The sequence below is a fragment of the Tilletiopsis washingtonensis genome, assembly GCF_003144115.1.
Source record: "Tilletiopsis washingtonensis strain MCA 4186 unplaced genomic scaffold FA09scaffold_16, whole genome shotgun sequence".
In the NCBI taxonomy this organism is placed as follows: domain Eukaryota; kingdom Fungi; phylum Basidiomycota; class Exobasidiomycetes; order Entylomatales; genus Tilletiopsis; species Tilletiopsis washingtonensis.
The window spans coordinates 104,776-120,365 of NW_020312013.1; the positions used below are offsets into that span (position 1 = coordinate 104,776).

Below are 15,590 nucleotides of genomic sequence, written 5' to 3' on the forward strand. Positions count from 1 at the left end.
CACCGCAGGCGAGCGGCGTGACGCGAGCCAGGTGGAGGTGCTCGCGGCACAGCGCAGGCACACCTTGACCTCTGCCAGACGCGCGCCCTCTGGCATCCGGCCTCCCACTACACGCTGCAACGCCGCAAGCAGCGGACTTCCGACAGATGGTTCACAAGGCAAAGCAAATAAAGACGCATCTATAAGCGGATGGGGCAGGCATGCTCGGGCGTGTATCGTGTTGATCGGCGCCTAGCCGTGAGCTGAGAGGCGGTGATGGTCAGCAGTGTCGGGCTGCGGCGGGAGGCGCTGCGCTGCACGCACCTTGCGGATTGTGCTTCTCCTTGGTATCGGTCGCCGCACGGGTGTAGCCCTCGCCGAGCTTCTCGCCCTTGCGTGCCTTCGACAGCACGCGCTCGCTGCAGGCAAGGTGTCAGAGACAGGCCAGACGCACGCCGCTGCGGCACTCACATGGCGTCGCAGCCGCGCTCGCACTCCTCGATCGTCGGGCCGTAGCTGATGCGCACGAAGGGCTCGGACGCGCTGTCGACGATGTTGCGCCGGTGCGACGGGCTAGCAAGATGGCGCAGTAAGCAGAGCGCTGCGCGACAGAGCTGCGTGCCGACTCACTTGACGTCAAAGACGATGCCCGGCGTGACGATGACCTTCTCGCGCAGGCACTCCTCGGCGAAGACCAGGCCGCTGTTGAGCGGGCTGCTCAGCTGACTCAGATTAAGCCAAAGCTGCGATGCGAGAGTCAGCACTGCGACCTCTGGCTTCTGCCCACGCCAGGCCCACGTAGAATCTGCGATGCGAGAGTCAGCACTACGACCTCGCTTCTGCCCACGGCAGACTCACGTAGCAACCGGCGGCACCGTCACCGGCAGGCCCATGCGCTCAAGCCGCTTCAGCATGTACTCGCGCTTCATGCGGAAGTGCTTCTGCAGCGCCTCGCGGTCCTGCACGACACGCTGCGGGTCGAGCATCTGCAGCGCCAGCACCTGCATTGGGTGGCTGGCGCCGCCGTCGAGGTACGAGCCGGCCTGCGAGATGGCCTGTCGCAGGTGTCAGCTACGCGTCGATGGGGATGGGCCAGCTGCAGTCACCGAGATGAGGTCCTTGCTCCCGGCAACCCAGGCCACGCGCCAGCCCGGGCAGCGCCAGCCCTTGGTCAGGCCGTCGATGAGCGCCAGGTTGCACTCGTTGGGGTCCTCGATGTACTGCGCGGCCGACACGGCACGGCCGACGGGGCCCTCGTGCAGGTACCAGGCGTAGAACTGCGGCAAGTCAGCAGCGCGCAGACTCAGAAGCCCTCTGCCGCACGCACCTCATCCACAATCATCGTCGTGTCGGAGCGCAGCGAAAGCTCGACGAGCTCGCGCAGCTCCTCGCCCTCGATGAGCGTGCCGCACGGGTTGCGCGGATTGGAGAGCAGCACGGCCGTGAGGCCGCGGTCGTGGATCTCCTGCCGCAGCTGCTCGACTTTAAGCTTGAAGCCGTCTCTCTCAGCCAGCTGCAGCGGGATGCTCTGGACCTTGCCGAAGGAGCCGAGCAGCGGCTCGTACGCGGCGTAGTCCGGCACCTGAGGAGGTGCTTAGTTAGGCGTGACGGTGGGCTTTAGCGTCGGCCTCACCTGGTAGCCGAGCATGATCGGCGAGATGACGCTCATCAGGCGACTCAGGCCAGCGCGGCCGCCAGGCACGACGCAGATGTTCTCTGCCTCAAAGGGGATCATGCCCTTGCGGAACGTCACGTTGTAGTAGTCTGCGCCGGCCAGTGAGCAGAATGCTGAGGTCGCGCGCCATGCTGCCCTCACCCGCGATCTTCTGGCGCAGCGCCGGGATGCCGGCCGTCGGGCCGTACTCGTGGATGTCGTCGCCAAAGTCCTCGACCTCGAGCTGCGTCGGCTTGGGTGCTGCGCCGGGGATCTGGCCCGTCTCTGGCGCGCCCTGGCCAAAGTTGGCCCACTGCGGATGCTGTATCAGCCAGGTGCCGCGCTGCTAGGCCCCTTATCAGCCCTGCCTCACCTCCTTGTTGCCCGGGTAGTAGCCGTTGGCCGCCGCGCGCTCCGAGACGTACACGACGCCGACGGAGCCGGGGTGCTCGATGCCGGGCACGACGTGCGGCTGCGCGCCCTTCTTGGACGCGGCGCGGTGGCCGGGCTGCTCGCGGAAGAGGCGGTGCGCCTCGCTCTGCGTCTCGTGCACCAGCGACGCCGCCGCCTCGGCCACGGGCGCCGCGACGGGCGAGATGACCTTCTTGAGTGTGTCCATTGTGTTGTTGTGGTGGGATGGAGAGAAGCGCCGTTGTCGAGAGCGCTTGAACAGGCTTTGAGCTGCTCGTGTTGGTCCCTTGCCGCCTTCGCGAGGAGGCGCGGCGCAGCGCCTTCTCTCGAGCGGGCGCAGCGCGGCGCCAGGCACCAATTTAGACACTCCGCCGCGGCCGGCAACGTGCCGAAGCGCGCCAGCGGAGCCGCGCCGGGCCGCCGGCTGCGTGCCTGAGCGCGGCCGCTCCGCCTCGCAGTGCCCCCTCCTGTACCTCTCCGGAGCCCCAGCATGCAGCACGGCCATCCTGCGCACGTTGCACCATCCGGGGCGTGCCAGCTTTCAGCTTAGCGCTGCAACTCAATCCGCAGCGGATTTGAGATGCTTCATCGCGGCAGCGGGTGCCGGGACGGAGGAGCTCTGCGCAGCGCAGCCAGGTGCAGCACACCACCCTCTCCATCCGCCCCTTTCTCGCTCTACGGCCCCCTGTCTCTCTGCCGAGGGCGCTCGCGTTTGGCGTCAAATTGCAGATAAGCTTCTGCTCGAGATCTGTGCGGAAGCAGACGAAGCTTCTATCCGATCCATCTCGGACCTGGACGACGTGGCAGCACATCCTGTTCCTGCTCCTGTCCCTCTCCCCAGGCTGTTCACGCATTCGCGCATCTGCACCCCGCACCTGAGCGCTGCGCCCTCGCTCTCATCAATCATCGCTCAGCTCACACCACACGACTACGCGGCCGCTTACGCTGCAGCGTTTAGACGACAGCTCGTTCACGGCATGAGTCGGTTGCGCACGCTCTAGGGCGCCCGCTGCGGTGAGTGCGCTTGCTCTGCTTGCGATCGCATCCGCCTGCGTCAGGCCCGAGGAGCTACACGCCGGCCTGCCGCCCCATCGCAGCGCACGGCCCACTGCGCGCGTCGAGGTGTCGGGATGCCATCCATCCAGAGGGGTCTGGCAGCGGCGATGGGCAGCGGCAGCGCGTGCGGGGAGCGCTGCGGTGCCGAACGCCGCAGCCGATGCCGCTGCAGCAGCTGGGGGAGGACGTCATCGCGGCGGCGCGCGTCCGCGCCAAGCGCCGGGCAGCGCTCACGCATCGGGCCTGCTGCTCGCCGCGCCGCGCGCTTCGCCGCTCTTCTCCACGCGGCCGCCGCTCTCCCCGCATCATCATCGTGCGGCGAGCGCCGCGCAGGCAGCGGAGAGGGGAGAGAGGCCGGCCCTCGGTCCGCCCGCCGCGGCCAGTGAGCCGTGCTGCGGCTGCGCTGTGCCGCGCTCTCGCCCGCCAATCGAGACATGCTGGCTGGCGGCGTGCCCTCGTGCGCTCGCAAATTCGCCGGCGCGGCCGCGGATGCAGCGGCGCTTGCTGCCGCTGTGGAGAAGGCGCGGCGCGCGGTGCCCCAGGATCCGCACAGGCGCCGCGTTGGCCGTGCTCTCGTCTGCTGCTGCTGCACCTGCGCCGCCCGGGTGCAGCCTTCCGCCTCGTCTCCACCTCCGCACTCTGCCTTCCTCACACCCCACACTCACATCCGCCGCACAGCAAGCCCGTCACCTCAGCCGCAACACATCCACACAAGCACATCCGCACACGCACACGCACCACGCACACCTGCCATGGCCACGGCCTCGCGCACCAGCCTCGTCTCGCAGAACAGCTTCTCCAGCAGCACCGGCAGCGGCAGCGGCGGCGCCGGCAGCAGCAGCCATGGCGGCGGCCCGCTGAGCAGCACCGCCAGCCTCGCCGGCACCTCGTCGTCGGGCGGCAGCGGCGGCATCCTCGCCAACGCCCACGAGGCCACGCCGCGCTCGCGCGCCGACAAGGGCAGCGGCTTTGCAGCGGCGCTCAAGACGGCCTTCATCCCGCCGCAGCCGGGCAAGCAGCTGCCCAAGAGCAAGAAGCCGCTCGGCAAGACGTTTGAGCGCCAGACGCCGCTGGGTCCTGGTGGCACACATGCCGGCGGCGACGTGCTGCCGTACGACCCGCGCGGTGAGGCGGCCAGCGCCGGCGACGGCATCCTGCCGCCCGACGCTGCGGGCCCCGGTGCGCGGGCGCGCGCCGCCAGTGCCGCCAGCACGGGCAGCTCCGTCGACGGCCTGCCGCCGAGCAGCGACGGCAGCGGCGCATGGAGCAGCGACGGTGCCATGCTCTCGCCGGCCTCGGAGAGCGGCGGCGACGAGGCAGCGTGGCACCGGCGCGGCAGCAGCGCCACGACGGCCAGCAGCGCCGGCGGCGAGTCGAGCAGCAGCGGCAGCCAGTGCGCCATCCGCTTTGCGCCGCTGCCGTCGTCGGGCCGCCTGAAGCGCGCCAACTCGATCACCATCGGCGTCGCGGCGCGCTCGCACCTGCTCTCCTCGCAGGGCGCCGCGCGCCAGAATGCCGCCGGCTGGCAGCAGGCGCAGCTGCACCCGCCCAGCTACGGCTACGGCGCCGGCCAGGTCGACCCCAGCCAGAAGCACAACACGCAGATGTGGTACAACGGCGGACCGAAGCCCGACGACGTCGTCGACGTCGGCGAGGAGCTGCGCAAGGGTGCGCTCAAGGCGTGGCGCAAGGTGCGCGGCGGACGCTCCGAGAGCCCGGCGGCCAAGGCCGAGGGCGACGGCAAGGGCGCAGCGGCTGCTCCTCAGGTGGCAACAGAATCGCCTGCCGCTGGTGATGCCACGCCGCGCCGCGCCGGCAGCCCTGACCACGCTGCGCGCACCTCCAAGGACGAGGCGCACCCGCCCGAGGGCGGCCAGCCGCACTCGTACCACCTCGCCGACGGCGACGACCACACAGCCGAGGGCGCGCGCACGCCGCGCAACGGCATGACGCGCCGTCTCTCCACGGGCGCGTTCCTGGGCAACGCCAGTCTGCGCGGCATGCAGGACGACCGCCGCAAGAAGGTGCTCGGCCTCGACGGCGGCGACGATGAGGACGAGGATGAGGAGGAGGCGCGCGGCAAGCGCGAGAACGCACGCTTTGCCGAGAGTCTCGGGCGCACAAACGCCGAGCACCTGGTCAGCAAGACGGGCTCCGAGCACTGGCATCCCGGCCTGCGCCACGCGCGCGCCGAGGCCGATGCGCGCAAGGTGCAGACGGTCACACCGGACGCCGAGACATCCGACGACCTCAGTGTCGACTCTGAGCGCGACGACGACGTCGATGACGAGGAGACGCGCGAGGCCGAGCGTCTGGCTGCTGCCGCCGCCGACCGGCCGACGACCAAGGCCGGCGGCCTGGAAAAGTTCGAGAAACACACTGGCTAGGCACCGCGCGTGGCCCAGAGCGTCGCCTTTTCTTCGTTCGTGCGGCCGCTGCCCTGCCTCTCCTCGTCTTCGATGCATACCCGACTCCTTCCTCCGAGCTGCGCGACCCATCACCGCCTCTGTCGTCTCCGGTCTGCTTCACATGGATATCATCTTTTGCTACAAAGTGCGGGCTGCGTGCGTGTTGCATACAAGTACGGAGGACGGGGTGCGGTGCAAAGCAAGGGAAAGCATGAGGAGGCGTCAAGCGGTACCGGGCCCGAGCGCTACAGAGCGTTGCTGCTGCTGTCCTCGGTGCCCGGCGGGCTGCGCCAGGCGCCGTAGCGGCTGCGCGGCAGGATGCTGGCGTGCTGCGTGGCGTCGAGCACCTGCTGCCGGCTGCTCTTCCACGAGCCGCCGCCGGGCGAGGCGGACATCGTCGGCGGGCTCATCATCGGCGGTGAGCGCTCCGCCGGCTCGGCGCGGATGACGCCGTATGGCGTGGCGAACTGCATGCTGGAGGGGTTCGTCGGCGTTGACGGCGCCGTGGTGGCCTTGCGCGGCGAGCCCTTACCGGCGCCGGACAGCTCGCTGCCCGACCGCGTGCCACGCAGGATCTTGGCGCGCGAGGCCGAGCCTCGTCGTGTCCGCACCGGACTGGGCATCGCTGTGAGCGAGGAGTCATCGCCGGCGTCGCTGCTCTTGGCCTTGCCTCCGGCGAGCTCGTGCGTGTGCGTGGTTGAGCTGCGGTAGCTGCCCGACGACGTGGCGGCCGAGCCTCGCCGCATGCCGCCGCTGCGCTGCGTTGCGATCTGCTCCTCCTCACCGGTGAGCGACAGGAACGGCGCCGAGGCGGCGACAGAGCGTGCCACCGACTGCTGGCTCCTCACGCCGACGGACTGTGACTGCTTCTCCGACTCGGCCTTGTGCGCGCCAAGCAGGCCGAACAATGGCCGCGGCCGCTCGACGGGCGCCGCGCGCTCCTCTGGCTCAGGCGAGAGCGTGAGGGACGAGTCGAAGCTGCGCCACAGCACGGCGACGATGACCGCCGAGCCGAAGACGGCGGCCGCGTAGCCGGCGATGAGGTTGGCGATCATCTGGTTGCGCCCGATGGTGTTGTAGCGCGCGCTGTGGTACGCCTCGCCGGCGAGGATGCCCGCCGAGGTGGCAAACGTCGCGGCGCCGGCGCTGATGCCAAAGTACTGGATGACGATGTTGCGGTACAGCAGCTGCAGCAGCTCCTTGCGCCGGCTCGCTGCAGTGCCAGCAGACAGGTGGGTGCGCTGCTGCTTCATCGGCGGGTAGAGCGTCGCCACGCCGACCTCCTTGCCTGCATCAGGAGGTCCCTGCGCGGCGGCGTGCTTGCGGCCCGTGCCGTATGCGCCGGCATCGCCGTCGGAGGTGCAGAACACGGGCCGCATGCCGCTCGCAGCGTCGTCGCGGCCGTCAAGCTCGGCAGAGGGAAAGAAGTGGAAGGAGTGCAGCGCCTCGTCGCGCTTGCGTGCCAGCTGCACCTGGGCGCGCACGCGCCAGATGGTGTGTGCGCCAATGGGCACAAAGACGAGCACCACGATGCAGGCCCACGTCGTCCAGATGGCCATCGTCCAGGCGTAGTACCAGTAGGCCCGCGTGACGCTCAGCCAGATGTCTCGCGCCTCGGCCACGAGCTGCGGCAGCGCCGGCGGGTTGGTCGACAATGCAGCGGCGCGCCATGCCTCGTGGCGCGGCAGCTGGGCGTCGTACAGGTTCGACGCCAGGATCGTCGGCCCGAGCAGCGAGGCAATGCACACGACCGGCCCGCTCATCCAGATGACGTTGAAGAGCGCGGGCTGGATGAAGTTGCGGCGCACGCCGCCCTTGCCACGCATGCGCAGAGCGTCGGGGAACTGCGAAGGTGCGTCAGTCGGCTGCTGGTGCCTCGAGGACAGGTCACTCACAGCACTCAGCGTACCCCAGGCACAGAGCCAAGCGCCCAGCCACAGCGGCCACCAGACTAGCTGTCGCCACAGAAAGAAGCGCTTCGGGAAGGCGTCGGATTGGTAGTGCTGTGCGGCGACGATGTGAGCTGCGCCTAAGCCTTCGACGCCCAGCGCTGCTCACCTGGACGATGACGAAGACATAGGCGCTGTACACGGCCGTGTAGATGAAGATGCAGCTGCACAGGCTCATGACGGCATTCGGGATGATGTAGGTGCCCGCCGACGTGGGGAAGAACTGCACCAGCCAGGCGCTCCGCTTGATGAAGCGGCGGATCACGATGGTGACTGCCGATCCGGTCAGTGCTGCAGCGTAGCATGTCCACGACGGACTCACGGGCGGCGAGGACGAAGGTGATGGTGATGCCGGCGACGACGTACATCTGGACAGGAGCACATCTCAGCCTGTGACAGCCCTCACCGCGCTGCCTCGCACGCACCTGGACGTAGAAGCTGTGGGGCAGCGCCGGGTGGAAGAGCAGGTGCATGAAGCCCACGAGCGCCTGCGCATCGTCCTCGGGCAGCACGCCCGCCGGCAGCGTGGCGTTGAAGTGCGTGAGGCCCATGGCGTGAGGCTGCGGATGGCGGCCGTTGCAGACACGCTCAGCAGCTCAGGTGCAAGGTTCGCGCGCGCGCCGGCTGCAGACACGCCGCGAGCGCGCCGGCGGGTGGAGAGGGAAGAGGTGTCGCAGGGGTCCAGGGATGGCGGTGGGACGGCAGGACGCACCCCTCGCAGCCATGTCGTCGTCGTCGCCGCGGCTGCGGCGGCGCAGTCAGCCGGGCGCCGTGACAGCGAGCGGCAGACGAGCGTGGCCGGCGGCGAGCGGCGGGCGAAACCGCGCCGCCGTTTGGCGTCATGCGAGCGTCTCACCTCGGCGCGGAGGAGCGCCACGACGCGCGCGGGAGCACGAGCAGCGAGAGGCTCGCCCTCGTCTCGCCCTCGTCGGCCGCGGATCTGCACTACGCATGCATGGGCGTGCTCGCTTGATGGAAGCAAAGGCGCCGCGCACACGGCGGGGCACCGCGTCGCAGCGAGAGAGGCGAGCGAGAGCGTCGTGCTGCAGAGGCTGCAGCCGCAGATGCGCTAGCCACGCTCTGCCGCGCTAGACGGGCGCACCTGCCCTCTCCAGCGGCGGAGTGCCCGAGCACAGATGAAGCGCAGGCAAGCATGACGACAGGCCCCCCGCACCAGCGCGGAAAGCGTCACCTTCACACAGCCGCAGGCGCCTGTAGTGTGTCTCGAGGACCGCCTTCGCTGATCTACGAGGGGCTGTGAGAGGAGCATGCGCAATGGAGCACTCCGCTGCTGCGGCAGCGCAATGCGGGGAGATTCGAAAATAAGCGCAGCGTCGGCGTCGGGCAGAAGGGCGCTCGCTTCAACAAGATCCCGGCGGGCAAACGTCACCCGCAGCAGCAGCAGCTCCGCCCGCCGCACAAGCGGACGCCGAGCCGGCCAAGGAGCGCTGCGTGCTGCGGCACCGGCACCGGCACACTCGACGCCGAGGCTAGTCGCCGCAAGCCGGAGCAGCGGAGGTGCGGAACGGCGGGTGCTGCGGCACCGCTGCCGAGCGCTCACCGCTCTCACCGCTCGCTTCCTCTGCTCCCGGGCACTTTTGCGCTGCACCACGCGCTGAAAGCGCCGCACAGCTTAGCGCCGGCGAGGGCTGCGCAAATGAACGAGCAGCAGCCGGCGGAGAAGCCGCATCGGCTCGCTCCGCAGCGCGCAGGCGAGGCGATCACGTTCAGCCGCTGCGTGCGCACAAGCGTGGGCATCTCGGCCCGTGATCGGTGCACCCCTGCTCGCCTGCCCACGCCGCCGACGGAAGGTGACAGACAGCAAGGTGCGGCCTCGTCAACAGAAGCACCCATGCGTGCCTGCTTGGGACCACGCAGATCCGCTACAGTACCCACGCGGGGCTAGGCACGAGCCATGCGGGCATTCGCAGGCGCTGCAGGGGCCAAGGGCGCCGTCGGATGCAGCGCGGCACAAGGGGTCCGCTCGGCACGGGTGGCACGGTGAATTTGCACAGAGAGCAGGCAAACATGCAAGGCAGCACAGAAACGCTGCCTCGGAGGAGGAGGTGGGAGCGAGAGGCGTGGCTGAATGTGTGTGTAATGCATGAGTGGGAGAAGGGCGATGAGCTTGAAGTTGCAGGAGTGTTGCGCACACGAGACGTTCGGAAATGCAGCGGGCGGGCAGGACTCGGGAGAGCTTGGAGCAGTCGCGCGCATCAGCGGGTGGTGGCAGGCGGGTACGTGAATGGCGGTATCTGTATGTGTATGACCGACGGGAGAAGGCGAAGGAGGAGAGCGCACTGCGCAGAGGCACAGTGGGCCCTGACAAGGAGGAGAGAAAGACGATGGCGGCACGCTCAGCACGGCATGCCTTCGCCGACGTAGCGAGGCACATGCGACATGCGCGTGTCGACGGCCGTGCGCTGCCGCTTGGGACTGGGCAGGGCATCGCCGACGTCGGAGCGCTTTGCTGGATTTGGCGACGACGCCATGGAGCTCACCGTCGTCCGGCGTGTCGGCAGGCTGTCGCGCGGACTGCCCGAGTGGCTCGATGAGCCGTGCGTAGAGATGTTGCCGCGCTGCTGCACCTCGTCGAATTGCTGGCCATACGCAGCGCGAGGCGTCGAGCGCTCGCGAGCGGCGGCAGACTCGCCAAGGCCGACTGGCGTGCGGAAGGCAGGACTGCGCTCGTGCGTCTCGTCCTGTGCTGCATTACGCAGCACCGCAATCGACGGATGCGTGGCGTCGTTGCCAAGCTTGAGGAGACTGGCGACGACGTATGCACGGCCGAGCGTCTCGGGCAGGAAGAGGTCGGCGCCAAAGTAGCCACCGAGGTGCAGACGCACGCTGTAGAAGTCGAACGTGCCGCTGCGCAGGCGCACGCGGAACGTGTTCTCGACGAAGACGGTGCCTGCGGCGGGCAGCAGCAGCTGGGCCGGCGGAGCGTTGAGGATGACGGCCGGGTGTGCCGGGGCGCCCGACGGCCGGATGCCGACGGGCCGGATAAGGCTTTGCCAGAGGTCCTCCAGCTGCGGGCCCTCCGTCGGGTGGACGAGGTCGAAGAGGCTCAGCTGCTGGAGCTCCTCAGGCCGCAGACCAAGCAGCGTGCTGCACTCCTCCGAGGAGCGGACGCACTGCAGCTCCGTCGAGCAGATGAGAGAGACGGTCGGCGCATGGCGCACGACCTCGGATGCTGGCGTCGATGCAGCAGGCGTGTACGGAAGCTCGCGTGCATGCACCGGCGGCTCGGTGGCGTGCGGCAGCACTGCTGCTGACGACCAGCTGCGTCCACGGCCATGATTGACCTGCAGCTGTTGAGGGATGGACCGCGGCGCATGCATGGCGTCGTGGCCGTCGATGGACTCGCGCCGAGCCCACGCTTGGCTGGGTCCATGGTGTGCTGCTGCGGCGGCCCACGGTCCCGTGTCGCCGGCTTCCGAGTAGCGTCGGAAGCTGTGCTGTGGCGGCGCAGCTTCACGGTGCAAGGCGACATGGACGCCTTTGGGCGTGTGGTGCGCCGGTCCCACGGCGCCGGACGCTTGGCGAGGCTGCATTGATCCGTGTGCCGCAGGCTGGTGGCTGATGACGGGAAGCGGTGAGCCGGCGGCGGCGGCCTCGCGATCCTTCAGCCTCGGTCGACCGCGCTTCTTTTGCTGCGACAGGAAGCGTGAGTGGACAGGCGGTGAAGGTGGGTGCGCTTACTCGACTCACCACGACGTCGATGCAGGTGTCTGATTTGCCGAGGTTCACACAACGGCGGCATGGTCTGCCGACTGGAAGAGAGGCTTGATGATCAGCTTTGTGTAAGTGGCGAGCAGTCATGATGCTCACCATCGCATGCAAGGTGAGCCCGCTTGCAGTTGAGACAGGCGCTGGGCACATGCTGCTTGCCAGCCTTGCGTCCGCTCAACGGCATCGCAGTCGAGCCCGAGGAGCCAGTGGCCGTCTGATACGACGTGCTCGCCATGTGCAGGTGCATGCCGCTGATATGCGGCTGCGAGTGCGAGTGCACCGGTCCGGGCGGACGGACGACTCGGTCCTGACGGAACGCCTCCTCGCCCCGTGGGTGCGCCGTGCCACTGGGATGCGTGAGCGTGGCGGGATGCAGGCGCGGTGGCGACGAAGCACGGTGCGGGCTGTGCGCCGGAAGGTGACTCTCCGCTGCCATGGTGCGACTGTAGAGAGGCGGCAGCCGTGTGGCGCCGAAGGATGCCTCGTCGGACGCACGCTTGAAGCGCGACAACGGCTCGGGCAGCGTTGGAGCACGGTGTTGGCGAGCAGAGCCTTCGGCGACCGGCAGCCGGTCCGACGAGCGCGCCGAGGGCGACGCATTCAGGTCGTTGGCAGGCGGTGCACGCTGTGGCGGCATGTCTTGGAAGAAGGCCGAGCGCTCGGACCGGCCGCCAAACGGTGGCAGGCCGCCGAGACCCAGAGGCGAGAGCTTCGGAGCCGGAGTGTAGTCTGTTGATGAGAAGGATCAGCACCAGCAAGCACGGCAAAAGACGTGCAACGCACCAGGCCGGTATGTCACAGACGCACGCCGAGCTGCGGCCTCAAAATGTGCCGACGTCGAGCGGGCCGAGAGGTCCGACGCGGCCGACGGCGGTGAGGCGGAACGCGGCTCGTCCATGGCTGCGAGGCGTGGCAGGCGGAACACATTGCCACCGCTGCCGCCGTCGCTTGCGTTGGAGCGTGGTGAAGACATGGTGGAGTGTGTGTGGAGGGTGCGGAACGGTTGCAGAGAAGTGCAGGCCGGACGGAGAGTATCGTCGGGCGGCGAGAGGGGTCTGAGAGGATCTGAAATGTGCGAAGAGGAACGCAGGAGGAGGGAGAGCCCGGCAGGTGTTATCGGATCATCGGCCACGCCCTGCTGAGATCGAGAGGTGCAAGGCCGTGGCGGCAGCGGGTACGGAAATGCGGCTCGGAGATGCCGACAGTCGCTTGCCTTGACGCTCCTGGAGCGGCAGAGCAACGGGGTGTGCGAGGCAGAAGCTGCTGATTGCCGGCGCACGAGAGTGCGGCGAGGCGGAGCGGTGCACGCGGGCCCGGACGGCGCTCACAGCAGCGCGAGCAAGTGCAAGCGCAGCGGCTCGGCGCGGCCCAGAGAGGCGTGGGCAGCGGCGGAGCGCGCAGCGAGCGGCGAGCTGGAGGCTCGAGGCGCTGCGAGGAAAGGCGCGCGTAGAGGAGGGGCAGGGCGAGGCGGACGGACGACAGGAGACGGCGTGGCGCTGGCAGGTGGTGGAGAGGAGGAGAGCAGGGTGTGTGGCGCAACATGGCTCACGCAGGCATGGCCCATGGCAGGTGCGGGTAATAAGGTGTGAGCCAGCTGCGGCTGCGGGCGGGCGGCGGGCACGGGCGCGGGAGTGGAAGCTGAGCGGCGGGCACGGCGCCTGCCATCGGGCCTATCCCTCCATGCGGCGCTGCGTGTGCGGTGCCTGCCGCCTGCTGAGCAGCTGATGCTGCGCTGACGTGCGGTGCGGCGGCCGGACGAAGCAGCACATGCAGCGCTCACAGCCGAGCAGCACCCCCTTCTCTCCCGCGCTGCCCCGTAGCCCGGTCTCACGTTGCCGCAGGGCAGTTGCCTCGCCAGCAAGTGCCCGCCACGCATGCAGGCACACGGCGCATGCAGCGACGGGCGGCGGCGAGGGCAGCGTCGGAGGCCTCGACGGCGGGCGAGGCGAGGCGAGGCAGCCGCCAGATGTGCCATGCACCTCCTCTCATGCATCAGCCGGCGCTGTCTCCCAAGCTGAGCGGCGGCGTGCTGCGTCTGCGTGCTGCACAGCGGCCGCTCTGGCGCTGCGAGCAAGCTTTGCTCGCCACGCCGCGCGCCGAGCAGCTGCGGTGTCATCGGGTCCGCGGCGCGCCCGAGCCGCGGGCGGCCCCGATGCCTTCCAGCGCAACGCACGGCTGCTGCTGACGGCCGCTGCATGCGACGCTGCGGCGTGCCTGCGCCCCGGCTGCCGTACCGACGCCGCAGCAAGCGGCAGCTGCCTCCGCGCTTGCGCAGCAACGCGCGCAAGGGCGGCCCGGCGATGCGGACGGCGGACGGTTGCGGGTGCGGGAGGCGGCCTCGGCGGCAAGGCGCTGCCCGCGCGAGTCTCAGGCGGCGCTGCCAGGGACGCAAACGAGGGTGCCGAGCTGCTCTGCTCGCCGCGTGCCATCGCACCTCGACTCCGCAGCAACACGAATCATCTGCGCGCATCCGCACCCGCTGCTCGCCAGTTGATTCGGACCCAGCGGCTCCCGAGGTGCCGGCTGCGTGGGTCGCGCCGGGCAAGCACTCGACTGGCGCTTGCTTGCCCCCGCCGGAAGGACAGGTGCGGCGCGCGGGATGCGGCACGGCGCGCGGGCGCGGGCTGCATCTTGCTGCCGAGGCGCACCGGGTCGCCGCGAAATGCGCAGCGGTGCGTGCTGGCGCTGCGGCCTGGCAGGCATGCCGAGCCTCTGCTGCTCCGCACGGCGCACGGCGAGCAGCTGCGTCACCCTGAGACGGCCCGGCGCGCAGCAGCGGCGGTGCTCAGAGCGTCGCAGGCGCTGATCTGCCCGATGGCGCGTCGCAGGCGGCCGTGTGCTGGGCCTGCGCGGCTGCACCTGAGCGCGCGCCGCCGCGCGACGCATGACGCCGAGCCCGCCGCGCACGCCGTGGGCGCTCCTACGGTGGTGCCATGCCGGCGGGACGTGTGCCTGTGCACCTTGTCGGCCCAACCTCCGCACCCGTCCGTCGTGCGCCCGAGCCCGAGCAGCTCCTTCCCGCGCGCAGGCCGTGTCGTCACCTGCGCGCCTTCGACGCACGCGCGCAGGACGAGAGCGGCACTCGCAGGTTGGCCCGGCCGGCACTTTCTGGCGCCCGGACATGTGCCTCGAGCGCGGCGTGCGCGATGCAGGCGCGGCCCATCTGCGGTGGCACTTCTCTCTGACTCGGCTGCGGAGTTGCTAGCGTGCGAGAGGCGCACATGAGGCATGGGGGCGTGCCGTCGGGCGCGAGTGCAAGGAGCAGGGCACCAGCGGCAGGCGTGGTGCTCTGAGGAGGGACGCCTGGCGTGATTCGGGCACGGCGCAGTGCACTCTGCGGGCTGCGAGGAAGACGAAGAGGACGAGCACGGCGACGGACGAAGCTTCCGCGCCCAGCATCACTCTCGCCAGCAGCAAGGCACCTGACAGGTGTCCCGCACCCGATGAGCGTGCGCGTGCGCCTGGGGGCTGGCGGCTGCTGCCTCCTGCGATGCTGGGTGCATCTGCCCTGCCCAGCGGCGGCGGGCTATCGCCTCGTTCCCAGCACAGGCTCGCCGGGAGCATGGCAGCTCATGCGCTGCCGAGCGGAGTCCGTGCGGCGCAGACGCAGGCACATGCCACCGCTGCGGCGGAGTCCGCGCGTGCGCTTCGGGTCGCAGGCTCGCGGTGCAACGGCGCCGAGCAAGCTTTCCGCCGTGCAGACGGCATACGGGCAGGCGAGATGTGCGCTGCAGAACAGAGCAGCCAGGCGCAGATGCGCCGGGCGGGCATGCAGCCAGTCAACATCGCCCATGCGGGCGCCCGGTAGATTCGGAGTCCGCCGTGGGCAGTGCCTTGCTGCTGCCAGCCGCGCTCCGGTGCCGCACGCAGCGGCGAGACGGCAGCATCCGTCGCGGCCGGCGCTGTCGCAGGCCGAACTTGCTCGGACGCAGCGCACACAAGCGAGGAGGCGCGCTTGAGGCTGCGGTTGGAACGGCGCCCAAACAGCCAGGGTGCGCGGCTCAGCAGCGAGCGAGGCACGCGGCCGCAGAGGCCTCACGCTGCAGCTGGCCTGCCGATGCGGCGCGTGGTATGTAGCCGACGGCAAACAAAGGAGCGGCGTAGCGTGGGCGCGCCCATGGACACGCGCTCACGAGCCTCCCTCCGAGCGGCACATGTCGCTGCGACGCGCCTGCATCGGGGCGCGGGACGAGCCGGATGGCGGCTCTGCGCACCTCCTTCCTCGCCGCGTAGCGTGGTGCGTCACCTGCACGCTGATGCACTCCTCTGTCCTTTCCTTAGGCTCGCTCGCTCGCGCCGGAGGGCCGCAGGAAAAGAAACGCAGCTAGGCGCGGGCGCATGTGTAGCGCGTGCACCGCCGCACGCTTCGATCCCATCGGACGTGCGGCGGCTGTTGATGCA

The 15,590-nt window shown here is 69.6% G+C and overlaps 6 protein-coding genes across 6 annotated transcripts; 2 read left to right on the plus strand and 4 right to left on the minus strand.

Moving 5' to 3' along the window:
* Window positions 1–130: 130 nt before the first annotated feature.
* FA09DRAFT_361745 (PLP-dependent transferase) lies at window positions 131–2,356 on the minus strand. The gene is made up of 11 exons (XM_025745396.1): window positions 2,007–2,356; window positions 1,796–1,946; window positions 1,613–1,743; window positions 1,307–1,561; window positions 1,086–1,256; window positions 838–1,034; window positions 778–784; window positions 610–722; window positions 451–552; window positions 304–398; window positions 131–242 (listed from the first exon to the last, which is right to left on the minus strand). Exons 1-11 carry the CDS (start codon window positions 2,250–2,252, stop codon window positions 232–234), a joined length of 1,479 nt encoding a protein of 492 aa, XP_025596861.1. The 5' UTR covers window positions 2,253–2,356; the 3' UTR covers window positions 131–231.
* A 1,496-nt stretch (window positions 2,357–3,852) lies between these two features.
* Window positions 3,853–5,487, plus strand: FA09DRAFT_339957 (hypothetical protein; the record flags this gene model as incomplete). The annotated part of the gene is made up of 1 exon (XM_025744269.1): window positions 3,853–5,487. One exon carries the CDS (start codon window positions 3,853–3,855, stop codon window positions 5,485–5,487), a length of 1,635 nt encoding a protein of 544 aa, XP_025596862.1.
* Window positions 5,488–5,624: 137 nt separating this feature from the next.
* FA09DRAFT_331084 (hypothetical protein) lies at window positions 5,625–8,296 on the minus strand. The gene is made up of 5 exons (XM_025742864.1): window positions 7,883–8,296; window positions 7,780–7,825; window positions 7,567–7,730; window positions 7,404–7,511; window positions 5,625–7,352 (listed from the first exon to the last, which is right to left on the minus strand). Exons 1-5 carry the CDS (start codon window positions 8,006–8,008, stop codon window positions 5,754–5,756), a joined length of 2,043 nt encoding a protein of 680 aa, XP_025596863.1. The 5' UTR covers window positions 8,009–8,296; the 3' UTR covers window positions 5,625–5,753.
* A 1,266-nt stretch (window positions 8,297–9,562) lies between these two features.
* On the minus strand, window positions 9,563–12,337 carry FA09DRAFT_77733 (hypothetical protein). Its single transcript, XM_025745828.1, has 4 exons — window positions 11,973–12,337; window positions 11,289–11,918; window positions 11,169–11,230; window positions 9,563–11,110 (listed from the first exon to the last, which is right to left on the minus strand). Exons 1-4 carry the CDS (start codon window positions 12,160–12,162, stop codon window positions 9,815–9,817), a joined length of 2,178 nt encoding a protein of 725 aa, XP_025596864.1. The 5' UTR covers window positions 12,163–12,337; the 3' UTR covers window positions 9,563–9,814.
* On the minus strand, window positions 12,338–13,252 carry FA09DRAFT_77732 (hypothetical protein). The gene has a single exon (XM_025745827.1). The coding sequence runs from the start codon at window positions 13,180–13,182 to the stop codon at window positions 12,514–12,516; it is 669 nt and encodes a 222-aa protein (XP_025596865.1). The 5' UTR covers window positions 13,183–13,252; the 3' UTR covers window positions 12,338–12,513.
* Window positions 13,253–14,547: 1,295 nt separating this feature from the next.
* FA09DRAFT_77915 (hypothetical protein) lies at window positions 14,548–15,122 on the plus strand. Its single transcript, XM_025745830.1, has one exon. The coding sequence runs from the start codon at window positions 14,680–14,682 to the stop codon at window positions 14,995–14,997; it is 318 nt and encodes a 105-aa protein (XP_025596866.1). The 5' UTR covers window positions 14,548–14,679; the 3' UTR covers window positions 14,998–15,122.
* The last annotated feature ends 468 nt before the right edge of the window (window positions 15,123–15,590 follow it).